Raw genomic sequence first — 21,562 nt, forward strand, 5'->3', positions numbered from 1 at the left:
GTTAGTTGCTGTGCAGGGTCATGGTATACCTTCAGGATGGCTATCACTGCTTCAGTCGGTACTCTTTACATCTGCTTTAAGTAGAGAACTGGTGTTGCTGCGTTGACCCTTGATGCTTGAGATGAACTGAATTGGGAATGGAAGGGTCACAAGGATGCACTGCAAAGGCAGGGCATTGCTGCTCAGGTGATCTGTTTCCTTCTCCAGGCTGCTTTGCACCTTGTGCACTGAACCCAGGGGTGCAGGGGTGGCTGGGGTGCATGGGGGGCTCTTCTGCCCCCTCCTTACCCACCTCTCTGGGAGCTCGGCAGGCAGCAGGCCTATGGAAGCACGCCAAGAAGGTGGGATGTGTATTTTTTGCTTGTTTTGCTGCCTCTGAGTGCCTGGGATTGGAGGAGAGGGGAGCAGCTGCTGTGACACGTCTGGAAGGGCCCATTGGCCTCAGTCATGGGCACGTTTTCAGAAAAGTTCAGATATCAAAAGATTTTTGGAAGAATGCAGGCTGCTGAGTACATTTCGGTGCCAGACACTGAGTGAGGCTAATTTCAGTACCCAATAGCTGTTTAAAAATAAATCTGGTTCCCTCTAACCAGCCAGTATTTTTCAGAGCACCTGTAAATGCCCTGGAGAGCCCTGTTTGTTGAAGAGCCCAGCAGTATCTGTTTTGCATTTGAGAAACTGAACTCTGGTTTTATATCAAATGTTTTGAAAATATTACTGGGAATACAAGAATTTTTCATAATGGTGATTTAGTACCTTGAGTTTCTATGGAAATCATTCACAGTAACTGGTAAAACCACCTTGAAATCAGTACTTACAATACACACCAGGCAAAATATAATTATTACACTAAATTTTAGGGATTGTGCAGATTGCTCAGATACTTACTTAAAAATAGCTAGTAAAAGGGTGCAGTTTATAAATAAATCACAAAATATGCACTATGCTACACAGCATATTCCTTAGCAGAAGCAGGAGAAGAGGTATTTCAGAAAGGACCCAGGTTTCTGTCAGTTGCTTCAACATGCTGCTTTTCACCCACCTCTCTGCAATTTGTCTTTGGCTGTAGGCAGAAACAGAGGCGGCCTGGCAACACCTCTCTTGCTGCTTTGGTGGGAGAAAGTGAGAGAAAGAAAATGTCTATCTGCCATCCACTGCCAGCTGCAGGCTTTGAGCAAGCCTGTTTATACAGCAAAAGTGCCTCCTCTGTACTTGGCTGCCTCAGTGACGTAAGGAGAGGTGTATTTTAAAATCCATGTGTTTCCCCCTTGCATTTCCCAGTGCAGGAATACTGCACAAACATGCAAATTGGCAGTGCTGCAGTTGTGCCATCGGCAATATGGGAGAAGACAGGAGCTTTGACTTGCTGCAGGAATGCAGATATATGTACACTCAGCAGTTTAGGAGTGTTACAGGCATGAATGTGTCCGGGAAGCAGATGCCTGCCTTGGCTCATATGCAACGTGGAGTTGATAACTACTTTTGCCACTCCTCCCCCTCTCCATCCCCCCAGTAAAACTTCCTGTGCTGTAAAGTACATATGGATCTCCTGCCGTTAGTTAGGATGCTTCAGAGAGGAGAGGGGGGCAGGGAAAGGGAGGAAAAGGGAGAAACATTCAGATCATTAAAAACCACTTTGAAGGAGCAAAAGGATTTTTATATGGAGGAGAGTTCACAGTTTAACACAACTTTTTATTAGAAGAGAAATTTGAATGACATTTGATTGCTGCATAATTCGTTAATACATTGGACCGTTGTGAAGGTGGAACATTACACATGTTTTTGCAGGGTGCCAACATTTAGCAGCTGCAGAAGAGAGGCTTCTCTGTTATAAGTCCTTGTTGATTTGGCACAGTTAGGCAGCACCTAAGACATTCTTATTAAACCAGCAACAACATGCAGCACTTAAGAAAAACAAAAGGAGGCATATCTTTGAATCATTTCAGTGTTGTTGTTCCCCCCCCCAATCCTCCTTTAATTTAGATCATGCCTCTAACTGCTAGGAAAGCAGCAGTATTGGCCTAAATTCCCTCTGGTAGCAAAGAGAATAATCAATTAATAAGAAAGAGAAAAACCCTTCATGCATTGCCTTTTCCCGATTGTGTCAGTCCAGATCATCCTATGCTCACAGCACATAAATACTCAACTTGTGTATACTTAATGTTGCCGCAATATAGCTCTGTGTCCTTTTATCTTTCTTTCTTTTTGGGTTATCATTCTGTCACTGATGCTGTCAGTAAGATGAAAGGAAAAAAACAGCTGTAGTGCTCAGTAATTCACATTGCTGGGTTTTTCTCCCTCAGAAGGAACTGCTGATATCTATTCTGTGACATTTTCTCATATAAAGTGTTTCAGTTTTCCTCTTTGGAGAATGTAGAAATAAATGTTTCTGCCTGTATTCCCTCAAAACGCTGGACAATTCTATGGGTTCTTAGAAAATTCCTTTCTGAAAAAAAGTAGACAATGAAAATAATTTAGCTCCCAGTCAAAGAACTTGCACAGGTAGAGTTGTGGTAAACAAATGTAATAAAGTTTTGATGACATGTTTAAATATAACTAGAAGGAACTATATTTCATAGGCAACCCTAAGTTCTTAAGTTTGGTGGTATAAACACAATATGTGTATTATGGGCACAGTATTACAGCAAGAGTGCTCACAGCATAAAAGAACATTGCTTTTTGCTTCTACTTCACAGCATGTGCATAATCGTGACATCAAACAACACAGTTAAATTCTAGGTACTGTTTTTCTCCATTGTAGGTGTTGACAGAGAAACTTTGGCCAAACTTGCCCTGTGGCTTAAGATTGCCTTGTGGCTTTGTGTCGCCAGCTGTGCTGAGCCATATTGCTGGCCCCTGTGGTGCTCAGCCACTGCTGTGCGGCAGCGAGCGTGGGCAGGGCAGTGCCCAGTGCCCTCCTTCAGGCTGCCCGCAGCCGTCCTCCTGAGCTGGGGTGCCCTGGAGTGACCTTGTGCTCTGACGTCGTACTAGCAGAGGTGCTGTTATTGCAGTTAGGGGAATCAGGGTTGTGGGGAAAATGCATTTTAATCCTGCACAGCAAAGCAGAGCCCTTAGTTTGCAAAAATAGTCATTATTTCCCTTTGCTGTGTGCATTTGTTTGGCTAGTAGCATGCGCAAAATGCCTGTTACTGTAGCTTACAGCTGTCATAATGCCTGTGCACAAGAGGGGAAAATTACTTCATTGCCCTGCTGTGATTAAAGTCTTGGCTTGATGTGTATTTGAAGGGCTCTTTAAATGCCCTTTTAAAGGAATATAATATAGAAGGGAGAAAACCACTAAAATCTTGAAAGGCTAGAGAGGACCGGGGACCCCTGACATGATGGGTATTGCATTTTCTGTTAAGCTCCCTCCTTCAAATCTTGTCTGCTTGAGGAGGAGTTAGGGTACAGTCCCTTGACTGAGGGCAACATCTGTGTATGTCTTAGGGCCTGTATTTGATGAGACCTTACCCTAGAGTAACATTCCAACATTTTGCTGTATCACCACAGGTTTGATCTGTTCAATTGTAAGGCCACTATAATTTGCAGTGTGGCTAGTAAAAACACGGAGCCAGTGAGCAGGTAATTTTTATCATTGACTTACACGTTTCCAATTTTATAGCAAGGTGCTTCTACCAGCATCTTCCAGTTTTAAGGACATCCACTGTCAGAGCTCCGTAGAAGAATCTCTTAGTTTTTCTTCAGCTTTTGATAATTCACCATTTTGTAACCAGAGGAAGGTGTTTTGACTTGCCAGAAAAGCCTGTATGCTAAACAGGCGTTCCTGTGAGGGATTACATTTTCCTCCTGAAAACTGGAGCACCATTTTGGCTGGCAGGAAGGGGTGGGAGGGGAGTGCAGAGAGCCTCTGCCCTGGGACGCGGGAGCCTGGGGCTGGTGTGGAGCTGCGTGTGCATGTACCCAGAGCTTGCACAACCTGGTGATGAGCCCCTGGGTGAGAAAAGAAATTGGAAAGGAACAAATCATAAATAATGCAGGAATTATATATGACTATTTCTGGCAGGGCTTTTTCCACTGTGTCCGGAGACTACGGAAGCTGTTAGTACCAGAAAAATCACTCTCTTGCTTGTTTGAGAGAAAATTTTGCATAAGGGTTCCTGTTATGTCATCAGAGCTCCTCTCCTCCCTCAACAGAGCTCTGCTTGCCTCATGGCAAGTTATTAAAAATCTAGGCCATAATCTACTTTCTACTGATAGCAGTAAACTAGCCAAAGAAGAGCTGACAGGGAGTCTTTGAGTCTGACACAGTTTAGCAGGGGATTCCTGCAAGGTTGATCTTCAGACTGCTCTCATAAAATATTTTTATTAATGACTTAGGCTAAAAAAAAGAAGTGTGTGTATATTAATGAAATTTGCTAGCAGTACGAAACTGGAAAGCATTACAGTGCACAGAAGGATCAGATGGAAAACTGGCTATCTTTGACCGAAATGGGATGAAATCGGATAGAATAAATGGCAAATTCTTTCACTTAGGGACTAATCATAGGTGTTTTTGATGTATGATGGGAGTTCATCAATTGAAAGTTTCACAAGGGGAAGATCAGTGTGTAGTAGTGGAGCAGGGAATGACTGTATGGTTCATACCTTAGAGGATGCTGCCATCGCAAAGGGAACTGTGGTCTCAGAGTATACTGGTCAAATGGCTTCCTGTAGATTTTGGCTAGAATTAATGTTACTGTATGTGCCCTGATGCTTTCACAAAATTTTTAGATTTCTGTGTGTTTTCAGTTATTCTGGACATTTTTTTTTTTTTTTTGAGTCAGTGTCATGCTGCCACACTGAGTTGATAGGTATTGAGAAATATCTCACTTGCCTGTTTTAGCATTGTTTGAATTGTGAAGGTAATCTCTTTGGAGGTTAGTAAAACATAGTATCCTTTGGGGGGTACCAGGGCAAGATAATCAGCCATCACATATAATGCATTTGCCTTACCTAATGATCCTGCAGGCTGGCACTGTTAATACACATTTGCATTAATTTTTTTTTTTTTTTTTGTATCTGTTTATCTCCTTGCTATTACCAGCTTACTTTCTACATGCATCCTGCTACTGAGAAGGAGGAAATCAAAAGTGCAGCTTTCAGTATTAGGAGTCTTTCCCAGGCCATGTTTTTGAATATGCTATGCTAGAATGAATCTCAGATAGTGACTCATGTAGGATTTTGCAGGTTTAATTATCTTGTCTTCCTTTTCTTTGTGACAAAAAAAAAACCAAAACAAAAAACAAGTCCTGTGTTTTTTGGCTAGTCCTGGGAGGGGAAAAAATTGTCAGAAAGTGGAAACCATCAAAAGCTTAAAACATACATCCCATTGTGAATGTGAGTCCTAGTGATAAAGTCCTGATTCTGCTGTAGTGAGAAGCTGGGTAACTTTCAGAGGGAAGGCAGCAGTGCAGTGCTTGAATCTGCAGAAAAGTCCTACCAGACTTTGTGCACCTCATGAGTTACTTTCCATGAGCTACACACACAACATACATAGGCAGAGAGTGGCATCAGCCAAGTGTTCTGTAAACTCTGTGCAAGGACTGAGTATAGCTAAGAGAAACTAATTATTGCTGTAACACTAAAGAACATTAAATCCCTGTGTAGATGCTCTTATTAAAGAATAAAAGTATCATTTTGTGTTTAACTTAATCCCTTTGAAGGGCTGTGAAGCTAAGCAAATGGAAGCTGCTGACCTTCTGAAAGAGTGCTCCATGCAAGACTTCAGCGTACTTTAGCCTGACATCTTTTTTACTTGATCTTAACTTCTGTAAATAGTTTTGCTGAGACTCATCTGTTGTTTCTTATGGATACTGAGCCAGCACTGTATTATATACAGTAGGTTAATGTTTCTGGACACAGTCTCAAGCTCTGTGAATTCTCACTTAAAGAGAAGTTTCTGTCATTCAGAAATAATAAGCCAATAAGGAAATCTAATTTTTTCTCCATTTTACTCAGAACTTTATCTTCTGACTGACTGGTATCCACGTAGGCGCATGCCAACATCTCATCTTCTGTGTTGTGTTTATAGTAACCTTGTACATCATGTGCTTATAACTTGGCTTCAGACTCGGGCTAGGCTGATGAGCTGATGTGACAGATTAGTATGAGTAGATTATAAAGGATTTTCATATAGTCCTTTAAAATATTTATTCTCTTTTCCCTACATACAGGCAGCACTAATGGGGCAAAATGACTGTCATTAAAATTACTTGTATGCCGTGACTCAGACACACTAGGCACTGCTGCAGGAGCCAACTTAGAGACATCAGAATAGACAGGAAGAGGTAACCAGCCCTGTTCTCCTTTGCCTCATCTTTATCCAGCAACTGATAAATAAAATAATTTTCCCTAAGACCAAGGTGTAAGGCAAGGCAAGTCAAGAGCCTGTTTACCAAGCAGATGCCAAGGCAGCTCCCAGACCAGATGGTGTTGCGCTGGCATGAGCTTTCTTTCCACACCCTGCAGCTATGCTCATGCAGCATCATCTCTCGTAGCTACTGGGCAGTAAACACAAGCCTCATTTGGCCTCTGAACTGGGAAGCTGGGCTGATAGCACATGCCATCTGCTCCAAGCGCCTACCATGAGTCACCAATGGCAGTTGGAGTGAGTCTTCTGTGTGCAGGATCCTGTCACATACACATGTGTCTATGTTTTTTAAGAGTGCTGCCAACAGTCTTTAAACATGGGCATTTTGTGGAGAAGTCCTAGAAGTGGTGATGCTTTATGCTAATTTTGGAATCCATATTTCTGATTTCAGAATCTGAAATAGCATTATAACCTGATGTCACTACAGCATGTCAGCTCTCAGTTGTGTGAGTACGTGATAGCTGTCCCCCTAGAAAGGGCGAGCACCATTCACATTTTCAAAACACTTGGCTTTCATGAGTCTATAGTACACTGTAGCTACATCCAGAGACCTACTCTGCAAAGAGGTGATGCCAGGGTCCCTGGAATTGTTGCTGAGGTGTGTAAGGGCTGAGCCCAGGGCTCTGCTGCAGAACAGCACAGTCCTGCCAGCCAGGCCCCTGCCTTTGCTGAAGCACATGTCAATTAGAAGAGATTTTCTCTCGATGCAGTTGCACATGTGAAAGTGCCATTTTGACTTTTCTATTTACAAATAGAAACCCATCTGTAACGAGTCATTTTCTGCTGTAGAAGTCAGCAAGAGGGTGAGCATTTTCTTCTGTTCCTTTTTCTCATGCAGTCTTAGTTATCATTGGTTCAAAACTTGTGCAAGCATCAATAATTTGTAAACAGATCTAAGTGATTGCTAAGGAAACAGTATTAAAACTAGTGACCCCACAGTGGGTAGCGCTTTAAAAAGCTAATCATTATCTGGCACTTCACACAATGGTGGTGTGGTCATTAGCTGGCCTTCTGGGAGCTTTCTGCTGCAAGGAAAGAGGAACGGTGTTACTAGGATCTGAACTAGATGAGCAATCTTCTTATCCTTTGGTGTTAAAATAGGAATATGTTTCCTTGAGTGTTAAAATAGGAATATGTAGCTGCTGGAAGGAGGAAGTTGTTAGTTTTAGGGTCAGTGCTCGAGTGTAGCGTAAGTTTTAGTGGCTAGCACCAATCCTAATTGCAGAAAATTGCTTACTTGGAGATCTGATTTCGGGTGTTACTTGAAAGCAGATGAATGTGCATCCTTAATTTTCCTCCCCTGGGAAGGTCATAGTGTCTCCGAGGTGAATAACAAACACTGTCAGTGTATGGTCAGCAGATGATTTCTTCACTGAGACTGCAAAGAAGAGTGAACCGCCACCATCACTGACTGTTGTGGCTGTTTTCTTCCTTCACTTGTTTCCCCCCTTCATTGTGAGTATCAGTGTACATGTTTTTCGTCTCTTTTGTGTTTACTCAGCAGCTGGTGCCTCTCTTGGCAGGGACAAACTATCTTAAAGGACACAGGTGGAAACAGATTTTACTTGCATTGCTAACATCTCTGCCTTCTCATTTTTTAGTATCTTTGCCACTCTACCTGCCCAGATAGGCTGCAGGGAAACTTGGACTGACATATGCAAGAAGGGTTGCATGCTGGTTGGTGGGGAGCTGTAGCAGTTCACAGCGCAAGATACTCCTAATTCAGGATTTTTCTATAATTATCCAACTTAAACATCAAGATGAAGATTAAGTCATAAACTTACCAGTGTCATAATGTTTTGTTTTAACTGACCCTGGTGTCATTCTGATATTTTTTCTTTTTTGGTAGGATGTTACTGCATTTGTAGCTACCCAAATCAGTAGACTTCTTATTAAAGATTTGTATATTCTGTATTGCTCTTGGAAGTCACGGTAAGGCTGAGAGGTTTCATGACGGAAAGAGAGCTTACTGAACTGAAGAAACGAAAAAAAAGAATGCCATGGGCATTGGCAGAAAATTCGCCTTGCATCGTGCTAACCACAGCATGAGCAGTGGCTGTGTGCCTTGAGGAGACAAAAATATTGAACTTCTCTCTGCTATAGCATTAAGACTGCCTTTGGGTACGGCATGAGTGTATGTGTGTTGCAGGTCTGTGTCACAGACATTGTCACCAGGCTGACCTTGTCACATAGGAGATGTTATTTAGCCTAATTTTCTCCCATTGACTCGACATTGGCCAGGCTTGGTCTTAGAGCAGGAAGGGGTAAATGTGCTGCTCTCTCTGAGGCTGACATAGGTTAGAAAAGCTGTTTTATTTTCTCTTTATATTAACACCAAACCATTCCCCAGTAGCCCACAGAGGCCAGTGTGGAGGTTTGCTTTGTTGAGATGGTCCATTATTGTCTGCTTTTGACAGAGCAGAGTGGGACTCTAATAGCTACAGAAAGCCAGTAGCTTTTCAGAAAACACCCTTGATGCTCTGGATTGAACTGTTGTTGGTAACATGTGCTGATTTCAGCTCTTGGAAGAACTCTTAATTTTCATATATGACCAGAATATTTTTAGGAAAAAAAGATATATTTTTTTTTTTTTAGTTTCTGTCTCGCTGCTACAGATACCAATAGAGAAGAGAGACAAGCTTCAGTATTTCTAAGAGCAGAGTAAAAGAAGGTAAATGTGATGATCACGTTTAGTCTCTTGGTGGTCTTAGATCTCCCATATACTGCAATTCTTCCTGCAGTACAGTGTATTTGATTGCAGCACCTGCTATAAAAGAGCTTTAATACTGAGTAAAAGAGTCTCAGCACTGCAGGCAAGCAACAACAGGAACCTCTTGTCCAAAATTGCATGTTTGAAAAGAAAACACTGACCTGTAGAGCCCCTTCAGTTGTCCTGACTTTCAGTACAGAACCAGTTCTAGACTTTGTAGCTTTAAGTGCTTCTCTCTTCACAGGTTTTGTGGACTGTTAAAAACCAGACCCCCAAAAGTACAGTACAGAATTGGCACCCTCCCCACCACGTGCCACATGTTGCTGGCATGTTTTATCTGCTTGCAACACCATTAAGGGGTGCTAAGCAATCACTCCCAGAGCCGTCCAGTGGTACTGCCATCTGGTTTCACTGCAGCACCTCTTATTTCCTTGCTGAGATTATAACAATCCTCAGGACTTCATTTAGGAGCATCCTGACAACAGGATTTCTTACACTGGGAGAGTTCTTTCCAGAAAAACAACCATCATACCACTAGTGCATCAAGTACTTGAAAAAAGCGATTTTTATTTAAACCCCTTAAATTTTATTAACTGGTTTGAGGTGACTTACATTATGTTGATAGGAATATAAGTCTGTATGTAAAAAATATCCCCCCGATGTCAGCATGTAGAAGTAAATGTTTTATAGTGATAAGAATCAGTCCCCAAGACTAAGAAGATCAGTCATATTTCTGTCTCCACCAGAATTACTGTGAACTTCAGTAGATCAGTGAGTTAAGTAATTTGATTAAAGAGAGTAGAATTTGTGTGTCAGAGTTGTGTTTTTCCTAGGCAAGAATTTGAGCTCCTTTTCTTATATTTTTCTTTTCTAGATCTGTATGCATAAAAATTTGTTCATGGATTTGTTATGGAATAAATTAATTTGGAGCTACTATCATGAAGCATTTATTTGATTCTCATTAAGAAGATCAAAACACACTTTTGAGCCACAGGCTTGGATTCTTAGTATGAAAAAATGTTCCTTCTGGTTATAAAGACATGGTTTTGCAAACTAATGGAGCCTGAGATTCTACTTCTGGAACATATTAACTACATTTTCTGAGAAAAAAACCTAATTTGTCTAATTATTTCAAATTCCTTCCACAGCTAGAACTCTGTACAACTCCCTCCTGATAGTTTTTTCAATATTATTCCCATGTTAATTTACTTACTCCAGTTATATCTTTTACAGGAATACTACTGCAAAAGTTCTGTTTAGAGAATATTTTATTGCTTACAAGGTTTTAGCTCATCCATATAGTTTGATTGTTGGTTTTGTTACTAGATTACTGGAGTCTGTTTGTTTACTTTTTATTCAGGAAAGACCTGAAAGCCTTAAGTGGTACTGTGATCCTATAGTGGGGGACATCCTACAGACTGAAAGAAAAATCTCAATTGAAGAGATCTTAAAGTAACTAAGATATAGGAAGTAAGTAGGTATAAAAAAGGAGAAAAAAATAGAGACAATGAGCCAAGGTTTTGGGAAAAACAGGCTAAGAGGTAATCTGTCTAAAATCCCATGTAACTTAAGGTATTGGTGGCAAAAATGCATGAGTGCAAAGCAGAAACGCAAACCATCTCCTTTTCATTTGTATTCCATCTGAGTCCAAAATGCTTGGTGGTCCTGAGAAATGCTGGTCCAAAGGTGGTGGATCATACATCTTATGCCAGACACCCCACTGTAGCCTTGTGTGGAGGATCAGCCCTGGAGCTTCTCACAGACATGAGCCGCGTAAACATCAGCACAGCCTGCTTGAATATTATCTGCACGACACCGGTACCATTTTTGTGCAGACATCTTAGTAGAGAGGTCCCATGGTGGGTAGCACGAAGGTCCTCCTGAAGGTCAGTTCGGTGAAGGTGTTCTATATCTGTACTAGATACAGAGAGAAGACAACACCAAGGTGGAGAGCAGCAGGAGAGGTGGCTGCTGTCACTGCAGCAAGTGGAAGGAAGAAGTGGTATGTAGAAGACAAGACATAAAGAGACTGAAAGAAATTGGGCTGGGGTGGGGGTGAAAGTGACACTTAATGAAAGATATGGCACAGGGATTCTCCTCACAAGAGTGAAGCAACAAGCCTGCCAAATAATGCGAGGCTCGCAGCCTGTCCTATCAGGTGTTGCGTTTCTCTGTGGTGCTGCTGTTGCTGGTCATGGCAGCTGCGAGCTGCCCCCGGTGCGCCACACCAAGTGCTTTGGGTCCATGCATACAGGAATGCCCTAGAGAAGATTTTGAGGAGGAGCTAATGATTTTCAGTGGCCAGGTTGAGAAGCAACGGCAAGCACCCACACTCTGACAAGCAGGCTCCTGTCATCTCTTATGGAGAGCACATCAAAACAGAGGCACCCTTGTAGTTGCTTTCAAAAATAGTTTGCGTGCCTTGCAGAAAACAGAACAGGGCTTCCTGCTCAACCAACATATTTATGTGTTTTCTTACCTTTTGCCTGATGTTGATAATTTTTTTCATTTTTCATATTTGAAAAATAAAATAGAAAAGCATTTAATGTCAGATGTCTAAACTGACTGTGCTATGCATCATGCAAGTGACTACTGGCTTCTGAAAAAGCAGTAATTATACTGCCTTTCCTTCCCTGCAGTAAATGGACATAAATGTTCATATGACTGGGTACATTAGGCTAGGTGGATTATTCATACATGTGGTGGTAGAGAATAGAAATAGTAAAGTGTTGCTATTAGAAAAAAAAAAAAAAAGCAAGCACTGAAAATCATCTTCATAATCCTTTAACTAACAGTAGTGCAGTAATATAGCATAGCTGAATTTGGCAAGGCGTCAATAGGTAAGTTCCTCTGCAGGGTAGAGTGGCAGTGAGAATTTAAGAGATGCTTAAATTGTTTTTCTAATTTTGTGTACGAATATTGACAACGTACAGTACTGAATACATTCAGTGCATATGCAGTAGGGCTTACTTTGCTGTCAGTGTGACTTCTGTGAAACTAAGGGGGGATTTTTTGAGTAAAGTCTGCTGGATTTGATTTTAAAGGTGTATATTTTATTTGCAGAAGAGAAGAGGCAAATATTTGTTTTCATTGTATTGCTTTACTGCTTCGTTATACATAAAGTTTCCATTAGTTTTGGAGCACTAGTGAGCACTTCTGATTTGTTCTGTTTTAATCAGGTATTAGTATTATTATTTGATAAGCATACCTTTCTCCTCAGAAGCAGGGAATTGCCTTACCCTCCGAGCAGAGTTCATCTTGTCTGATGTAGCCATGTGCAGACCAGGTGTTGAGTCTAAGCCCCCTGTTTCCAGCTTTTTTCCTAGTCATTGAAGAAAGATTGGCACTTCTGGAGTCATTTGTCTCTGAAATCTGTCTTGGGATGCCAGGGATTTCACACTGAAAATACCTTCATTTGGTGTAGAAAGTTGAAATGATGATGTTTGTTTGGCTACCAAACCATGGCTAAAAGGAGGTGGGATGATAGTCAATTCTTGGTGCCATGTCAGTGGTTTTGCCATGTATTTATGAAAAATCAGTGTTTGATGGGATGGGCTGCGATACTGTGGGATGTCCTGTGGATTTACAATCTCAATTTCCAATTTCAGGGAGGAGAACATTGCTATTATCAGGGAGAAATTAGAGGAAATCCTGTATCATTTGTTGCCTTGTCAACATGCCATGGATTACAGTAAGTCTGCTGTTTTGTTTTTACTGGCCTTTGATTATTAGTCCTCTAAGCAAAATAAAGATTATAGTAAAATAAGTGCCATTTATTTTACTACTAGTTTTTCACCAATACTAAGTACTCAACAATCTTTAGAAAAGATGGTTCTAATTTGAACCTTGCAAAAGCCTTGTTTGCGTGTTTTCAGAACTTACTGACAAAGCATGCAAGTTTCTTTCCTTTTTTTTTTAACTGAGGACGTATGACAGTGGCCAGTTACTGTTTTAAGATAGTTTGTTATAAAGACGGAAGAGTAAAAGTAGCTGAAAACATCCTATTCTACAAGAATAAAAAACACCACCAGTATTGACATGATTGACATGAACCATTTGGAAATTATGTTCTTTTCTTGTTGCTACAATTCTGTATTTTATCTTTCTTTTCTACTCTCTTTACAAAGGAAAGTGTCGTTTTAGAGTTTCTCTTGTCCTATCCATTTTCTTCACAGAATTGCTGGCCTTAGGCTGTGTGCATGGGATAATACTTTTGATATAGTGAAATCTTGGAACATCTGCAACAAAGGATATAACATTGTGTAATAATAATTTTTTTAAAAAGTGCATTATTTTATTGACAATATAATTAAAGTTTCTGTCATCTGAACGTTATGTGGAACTGTGTGTTGACTGTACAGCTTTTGGACCTGTCTGCTTTTGGCACTACTGAAGGATGCTAGTCAGGTTTTCCGAGCAAGTAACTTCAGTGTCTATTGAATCTGGGAAGTAGGGGATCTCAGTGTTTTTGATACTGAGATCAGCTTGAAAAGTCATGGCAGCAAGTGTGCCTATGTGGAGATTACCTGAGCTTTGCCTTTTTCTGAGGAAGCAGAGCTTAGTTGGTGGAAATAATCTTCAGCTTACTGTCCATCTCCAACTATTCGGTAGTTTTGGTATCAGACACATAAGTATACATATTTAAGTAGTGTCTTTCTTTTTCATTTGCATATTCTTTGTTAGGAAGGGGGAGAATGCATGCAGAAGATTTGTCATCCTTGTGTTTGTCTGATTTACAGCTGTGTTTATCTCTTTTTATGATTAAGGTTGAGCAGCTGAAGAAACCTGAGCCCAGTTTCAATATGGACAGTGAGCCTAAAAATAGTAGCATCCTAATGCATCCTGAGCCACTGCATGGCTTCCATTAGCAGTGATCCATTAGGTCTTGGCCCCTGCTAAGTCCTAGGAGAAAAAGCAGGAAGGAAGGAGAGGATGCGTGTGTCCTTTCCCGCCCTCCCTTTGCGGGTTTGTTCATAAGACTGACCCTCCTGCTGCTCTGTATTATTAAATTGCCTGATACTCAAATTGGTCTCTTCTAACACAGTTAGGTGATGAAAGATGCATTTTTCCCCTGTATAATTCAGCTCTCCCTGAGAGGTATCATTTTTTCCCCCCTTTTTCTGATACAATAAAGTTTCAGCAGTTACCCTTCACACAAAATACAATATGAAGCTTACTATAGCAGGCCGGTAATTCCAGCATCCAGTATGATAAAGTAATGTTTTCCTGAGCTGTATTAAACTCACATTCTCTGCCACTGCATTGCCATCGTTACAACTAGCTCCTCCACAGTTGATTTTAAATGCTAAGTAATTACTAGAAACTTACACTGGCAATCAGAGCTCCTTAGCTCCCGCCACAGTTTGGAGCATCTCGCTGGGGTAAAGGAAGCTGGGGACCGTTATCTTCTTATAAGGTCTGCAGGGCAGGAGCTTTGCTTTCATGAATTTTAGGAGGTGTGTAAGACACAACAGATGCCTATAACAGAATAAAAAGCTTCATATTCCCAAAGTTCATGCTAATATCCTCTTACTTACCCCTAGATCTTGGCCAGTAACAGCAGAATTGTTCATATATGTGAGAAAATCTTGTGGGTTTTTTAATCATAAATTATGAGTCCTTCTGTTGGTAGTGTCTAAGTTGTGGACTTCCTTTTATGAGTTAAATTAATTGTATGACTGGCTGGCTGACAGAATAATCAAAATTATGAATTTCTTCTCTTAATCAATTTAGTAATGAAAAACGTATCTCTGCAACCTTAACTCCAAGTGAGCCGTTTATTTTGGTTGGGGTTTGTTTGTTTGTTTTCTGTGGGATATGCAATAACCACAGTTCCCTATGAGTTAACACAAAAAACTTTGACTGCAAAACGCAGTGGTTGCTGGGATGTGAATAACTGTGATCAGGCACGAGGTGGGCACCTGTGTTTCAAGACCAGTGGCACAGACACCAGGTTGGTCTATGATTTTGCTGCCCACTGGTGGTGAATATAAAAACCGCTCTTATTACTGCAAATCAGATTTTCACAACTTCTATTTGAATAATATGCACACTCAAAATCCAGGATTTTAATATGGCCCGTGTTTTGCTATTGCTTTATAACACATCCGTGAGCATGTGATTTGTTCACAGAGCACTGAACTATTGAAGTCAGTTGGAAAAGAGGCATGAGTGCTTTGAGCGGGCAAGTCAGATCTGTAGGTCAGCCGTGACTGTTATTCTTGACGCTATTGAGTGATTTGATCAGAGGTCAGTGCAGCTGGGTGCAACCATTGCATGAGAAGCCATTTGCTGATAGCGCTTCGTCTTGCAGATTGTGCTTAAGTAAAATTGCAGTTAGAGGGAAGGAAGTTTTGCCTGAAAAATTGCTGCAGGATGTTCCCAAATCTCATTTTATTCCCAGGTACAGAAGCTTTGGCAGGTGCTAGAATATTTATTTTAAGATGTGTAGGCAGTATTTATTTCAAAAGAGTAGGCACAGGTAATTTGAAAGGTGAGGCAGCTTTAAATTGTAGATATACTCATGATCACACTTGATATATGTTATACAGCCAGTAACTCTAGGTACTTCTGTGAATGTCAAATGGTTAACCCCAGAAGTGAATAGTATTAAGAGAAGTATGCTCATTAATTAATACCTGTAATTGTTTCCAAGCTTAAAATATGTTTATATTTATTAATAGTTACAAAAGGAATGACACTGTTTTACTGACTGCATCTGGTCCTGTGCAGAACCAAAATTAATATCGCTGTTAAAAAAAAAAAGCAAAAAAACTGCATAAGAAAAAAGAAAAGTATCTGGTTTTGTTCTTTATAATTCTGGTGGAGGGTTTTTGATGCCTAAAAGTTTGCTAAAGAGTAATCTAAATAAATAAATGATTTTGCTTTCATGCTGCTGTTGTCCTGTGTGCCAAGTTTGAACTTACAGTTTACATTTATGGTCAAGCTTAAAGCTTTTAGTAGTGCCTCTTTGAAAGGTACGTGCTGATACAGTCTAATCCCAACCATGCGTGCATGCCACTGCAGCGGAGACAAAATTATATTAAAAAATGCTGATTTGATTGAAGAACAGAATGGTAGTGATATAAGAAATGCTCTTTGGCTTTATGCTCTTGCAGGGTAATGTCTGTATCAACACTTTCTTCTAAGGTGCAATTCAACCACACTTGTGCATCCTGCATTATGTTAAAGACTAAACCTCAGTACACTCTTTACCTTAGTAAACTAGACGTAACACTTAATAGAAAACATCCTTACAGGAACAGACCACACCTTTGCTGTACCATTGAGTGGTAACGTAAAAGCATCTGATGTTACTGTCACAGACTATCTTCACCTATTTAGAGAGCCTTAACAGTTCAGTTTGTTCTTCATTTCAAGTTGAATTGTGTGTTGGAATTTAGTATGGAAAATTGGTGACTGTATGTGGGCAAGCAAAGTGACATTTTCTTAGATATGTGGCAGTGTGCTTATCATGAATGACCTTCAAATTTCTGTGGTTGAGGAGATTTTATGCCATTAAGAAAGAGACCATGAGTACTTTTCCACAACCATGGGAGAAGTTATAGTCCTCTGTATCTCTTTTCACCACAAACCACTGGAAGCCTTTCTGATGGGGTTTCCTGTCTCCTTATCGTGAACATCACATAATCTCCATATTGGTATGTTAATGTGTATACCCATTAATGTTTAATGGAAATACAAACTAACTCAATTCAAAAAGAAAAGCCATCTATCATAATTATTATTGCTGAAATGCCCAAAACAGCCCTCTATGCCCAAAAGAGTCAATTATGACCTTTGTAATCAAAAACATTAAAACCCAAGGATCAATTCAATTCAATAATATTTGTATTCGGGGGGAAAGCTGTATATGTTCCTAAAGACAGGTGCCTTAGTTACCTGTTGCAGGTAGCTCTCTCTTGCATGGCAGTGGGGGCTCTGAACTGGATTTTCAGGTGGATAAATTAGCCAATATTTGTGGCCTTCGCATGTGTTGTAGAGAAGCTTTGGGAAAGAAAGAAGAGTCTGTATCACCAGGGAGAGAACATCTTTCTAAAGTGAAGAAACAAAAGATTGACTCAGAATTATGTTCATTTCCTGAAACCATTTTTAACTGCTTCCTTTTCTAAATATTTAAATTTTTAAAATATATGAACTTCTTAAAATTACTTCCATGTTGCACTATATTTGTTTATTAAATCAGTATTTACATTTCCTGCTCTTGACAGTGGGATGTTCTTTGATGGAAATCATACTTACCTTATTGAGCCAGATGAAAACTACACTTCAGATGTAAGTAGAACTTAATTAGTGCTCCAGTGTTGTTTGTTGAATACAGACATTCATGGGCACAGGGTAGGCATAAGGCTCTGGGAGCTCATACGGGAGTCCCCATCATCACAGACAAAAATAGACCTCCAAAAATTAGATGGTGGTACGTGTGTACTGTGTAATGTGTAATGCTTGGATGTAGAGCGTTGCAGCACCAGAGGGTGATGAGGGTCCTTTGGCGCCAGCTGGAGAAGCCTCTCAGTGCCCTGTCCCCTTCTCCAGCACTTCCTGCTCTGGATTCGTTAACATCCCTCTCCTCCTGTTCCAGCCTTTACTCTAGTTCTGGAGCTCCCATGACTCTCATGAAAGTTCCCTGGGCAGCTCTCTTAGCTCTGAGTGTGCTCAGCCACTCAGATGATTAACTGTGGCATTAACAATCACATCACAGTTGGGAAGAGTGTAGAGTAATGGTGCCTTGCAGCTTGCATGTTCTCTAGTGTAGGTGCTGGATAACAAGGACCTTTAGAACTTTCTATTTAATGCCCATGAGATGGATTAGTTTATAATACATGCAATGATTTACTATTTCAGGATGACTTCCATTTCCACTCTGTTTACAAATCCAAGTTGTTTGAGTTTCCTTCGGATGATCTGCCATCTGGTATGGTTTTTTTTGATATTCATGACTTACTGACTTGTCTTAGTTTAAGGCCAAATTCGTTAAACATGTTTGATAGATAATATTCTGATAGTATACTGTTTATTTGTATATCTCTTCTTTTTCCTAATTAAATAAAAAAGCACTGAAAAAAAAAAAAGAATATGAAACACTGAAAGCACTGGAAAAGAACCTGAAGCACTGAAAAACCCCTGATTCAATGAATGACACCTCTCCTAGACCTTCATGTTCTGATGTATGTTTCTCTTAACAAGTCATGTGGTCTCTGGACTGCATTATATGCTAGTAGTTGTAGACAGGAAAGGACTGAGGTAGCCTAAAGATGTTGAGAATAAACCCCACGTTGCCAGTGGTTGACAACTCTTAGTGGATTTTTCCTACTTTGAGATAAAGGGTGAGTACCATGGTGTGAGCAGAAGACTAGGAGCCAAGAATTTGCCAAACACCATTGCTGTTCAGTGACTCTCTCATCTTCAGTCCATTAAGCATCTTTCACAGTACTGGCTGCAGTGTGGGTCATGTATTTCAGTACAAATTAATTTGGAGGCAGAAGCAGTTTCAAGTGCTTTGTAGTGATGAATCCCCATAAACAGTTTATATTGTGTGTGGATGGAGAAGAGGTTCTTTTAAAAAGATATTCTTCATCTTGGAAGTTGGCTTGATATTTAAAGCTAAAATTGCAGTATTCGTGGCATATCTGCATTCTGTCATGGATTTGCCAATTTTACAGATGTGTTTTCCTACTCTAGAAAATATATCTTGGATAAATAAAACTGTTCTTCATAGACACTGTCATTTTGGTAGAAACCACCTTGGATTTCTTCAGGAGAATTACAGACGTCTAATCATCTTGTTACAAACTGTTTGTCCTATGGTAATAGTTGGATCTGGGATCTTACGGTGCTGTGTACCGCACAAAGGTGGGCCCTTCCCTGCAAAACAGTGTGTGCAGGTTTGCTAGTTGTTAAGCAATTAGAATCATTCAGAGAGCTAATGAGAAAAAACAAGGGAAATTGCTACTGTTGGGGCACCTTGATTTCAGTTCTGAAGAAGGAATCTTTTAGTCTAAACAAAATTAGTATCCCAGCCTGGTGCCTTATGTCCTCTGCTGGTGATTGCCCAGGCGAGGTGGAGAAGGCATTGGGATGGAGGGGGTCAGGACAGAAGGTTCATGCAGTGTGAGATGTCAGCATCTGTATCATGAAGCTTCCTAGGTATGTGCACCTTAGACACATACCATGGTTACTCCCTGTACTTGTCAAGATGGTAGTGTAATGGCAACACTTTATTTAGCTTTAGGCCGAATAATAAAGTACATCTTTTATCACACTTTCTTGAGGATATGTCATTTGAAAGGTTGGAAATACTGCAACCACTGCTGAGTTTAATATGAATCTTCTGTCACAGGTTGTTAAAGTAGGAGACTGCTAGAACTGGTACTTAGTAGGTATCTATCAGGTTTCCTAATAGTGAAATTTTATGTTTTCAAGATTTTAGAAAAAAAATATTTTCTGCTTTTAAATGATGAAAAGCAGTTAATTGCAAATATAATCCACCAGTGTCACCTCCACCAAAGCTTCTTGGTTTTCAAAAAACCTGTCAAAATAGAGCTACAGGATTTTTTTTTTGTTTTGTTTTGTTGGGGTTTTTCCCCCCATAAAAATCCAGATACACTTGTGCAGTTTTGATTTTAATGTAGATAAGAAGTAAATAATTGCTGGCTTTGCTGTACAAGGCCCAGCATGTGACATAATGGAAGATGTTGCCATTGGATTGAATTAGAATCACCAGGTTGTAGAAAAAGTTAAAAGATTTAATTGTGGAGTGCTAGTCTTAATTATACAAGGTAAGATGCTAATCTTTTTTCGCTTTATGTTTTAGCATCCCCTGTATGGAGAAATAAACTTTAACTCACAGCCTGCTTTCCCACATGCCCATGCTTGTTATTGTAAGCCTGTTTGGAAAGGTTTTTCTGAGGTTTATAGTGAAAGTTTTGATAGATGTAATAGGTTATATCCTCATTAGGATTGCCAACATTTTTCTTTGTGATTATTCAATTTATCTCTGTCTTTAAGTCATCCTCCATGCATAGCTGCAGCTCCAGAGGATGAGGGCAGCCCACACCACCTTCTGCTCCCCCACCCTTCTCCCTGTGCCCACAGGTGCCCTATCGTTCATCCCTCAACCTGCTGCACACCCTGCCCCACCTTCTCTTTCGCTCCTTGCACATGCTGCCCCACCAGTGTTGCTGCTTGGTACTGCCTCTCCCTGCCAGTCTGGACAGTGCTGACTGTTGTCTTGACTTTTTGTTTTTTGTTTTCTTTAAACAAGATTTGCAGTTAATTGTATTTGCAGCTAATAATGTTATTGTGATTGATTTTTAAGTACTACAGCAGAATCATTATTATTAGTAGCGAGCACTGTGCTAGGTTATGTCATCAGTATTTCTTACATTCCTTATTACTCTCCTAATTTATCAATTTGCCCAGCCTGAGGAGATCTTCCTTGATGTCAAAATTTTCTTCTTTAAAAGAGTCTGTGTGTAAGCTAAGATTTCCACTCAGCACTGTGTTAGGAATGGACTGGATGTATCATTAACTCCAGTATTGATATTAGAAAGGAAAAAAAAAATCATGTAACAGGGATTATTACTCAATATCAGTGATAGTAAAAGCACACACATATACCACAGTTTGATAGCAACATACTTTTTACATTCTTTTAGTCTTTGGATATTAAAAAAAAAGAAAAAAAGAAAGCTATCCAGAAAAGAATTCATTGTACTGTACTTTGCAGTGGTCTGACAATGTAATGAGGACTTTAAATAAGGAAGGCTTGGATGAATGACTTGGCATGCTTAGAGCATTTGACTTCATAATTTAGTTAGACTATTTTTTCTCACAAACTGTATTGAAACGTACAGTGCCCTGACATGGTCTTAGATAACACTGCTATTGAAGGTGATGTTTTTTAAATAATGCATAACAAATGTCTTTTTGAGATTACTTGAAGATGTGTGTAGATGTGGCACCTAGGGACATGGTTCAGTGGGACTTGGTAGTGTTAGGTTTACGGCTGGGCTCAAGGATCTTAAAGTGCTTTTCTAGCCTAGATGATTCTATGAATACTCATTATACTTTTTCAAGGTAATATGTTCTCATCAAAATTCCCCCTAGGCTTTCTCAGCTGTCTACATTTCCTGTGATTTTGTTGGTCATGTTCTTTTGCCTGAGGGTCCCTGGCTGGAAATGCACCCTACATGAATTCATCAAGCTTGTGAATTATAGCACAGTGTTAATGTGTTACGTTAATGGCTGCATCATTTCCCTCTAGAGATGACTGACTTCCGATGGTGGGTAAAAGGGTCACATTTGCTGGTAAAGTTATCTGAGACCCTGTATACATATTATAAATTATTATTTTATTGATTGAAAAGTTGTATTTTTACCAGTTTCATTAGTTTCATTTAGGTGATATAACACCTAAAATGACTGGTTGAGAGCCAGTTGCATAGCATTAGAATACAGAC

The 21,562-nt window shown here is 40.1% G+C and overlaps 1 protein-coding gene across 9 annotated transcripts in view; it reads left to right on the forward strand.

The window, feature by feature from the left end:
* ADAM22 (ADAM metallopeptidase domain 22) overlaps window positions 1–21,562 on the forward strand; it is a 135,081-nt gene that overhangs the window by 63,758 nt on the left and 49,761 nt on the right. For all 9 annotated transcript variants that reach the window (XM_037385247.1, XM_037385249.1, XM_037385251.1 and 6 more), the window contains exons 5-7: window positions 12,689–12,771; window positions 17,312–17,375; window positions 17,946–18,015. In XM_037385247.1, coding sequence (XP_037241144.1) covers window positions 12,689–12,771; window positions 17,312–17,375; window positions 17,946–18,015 — 217 coding nt within the window. The remainder of the gene's footprint in view (window positions 1–12,688; window positions 12,772–17,311; window positions 17,376–17,945; window positions 18,016–21,562) is intronic.

The sequence above is a fragment of the Falco rusticolus genome, chromosome 4, assembly GCF_015220075.1.
Source record: "Falco rusticolus isolate bFalRus1 chromosome 4, bFalRus1.pri, whole genome shotgun sequence".
Taxonomy (NCBI): Eukaryota; Metazoa; Chordata; class Aves; order Falconiformes; family Falconidae; genus Falco; species Falco rusticolus.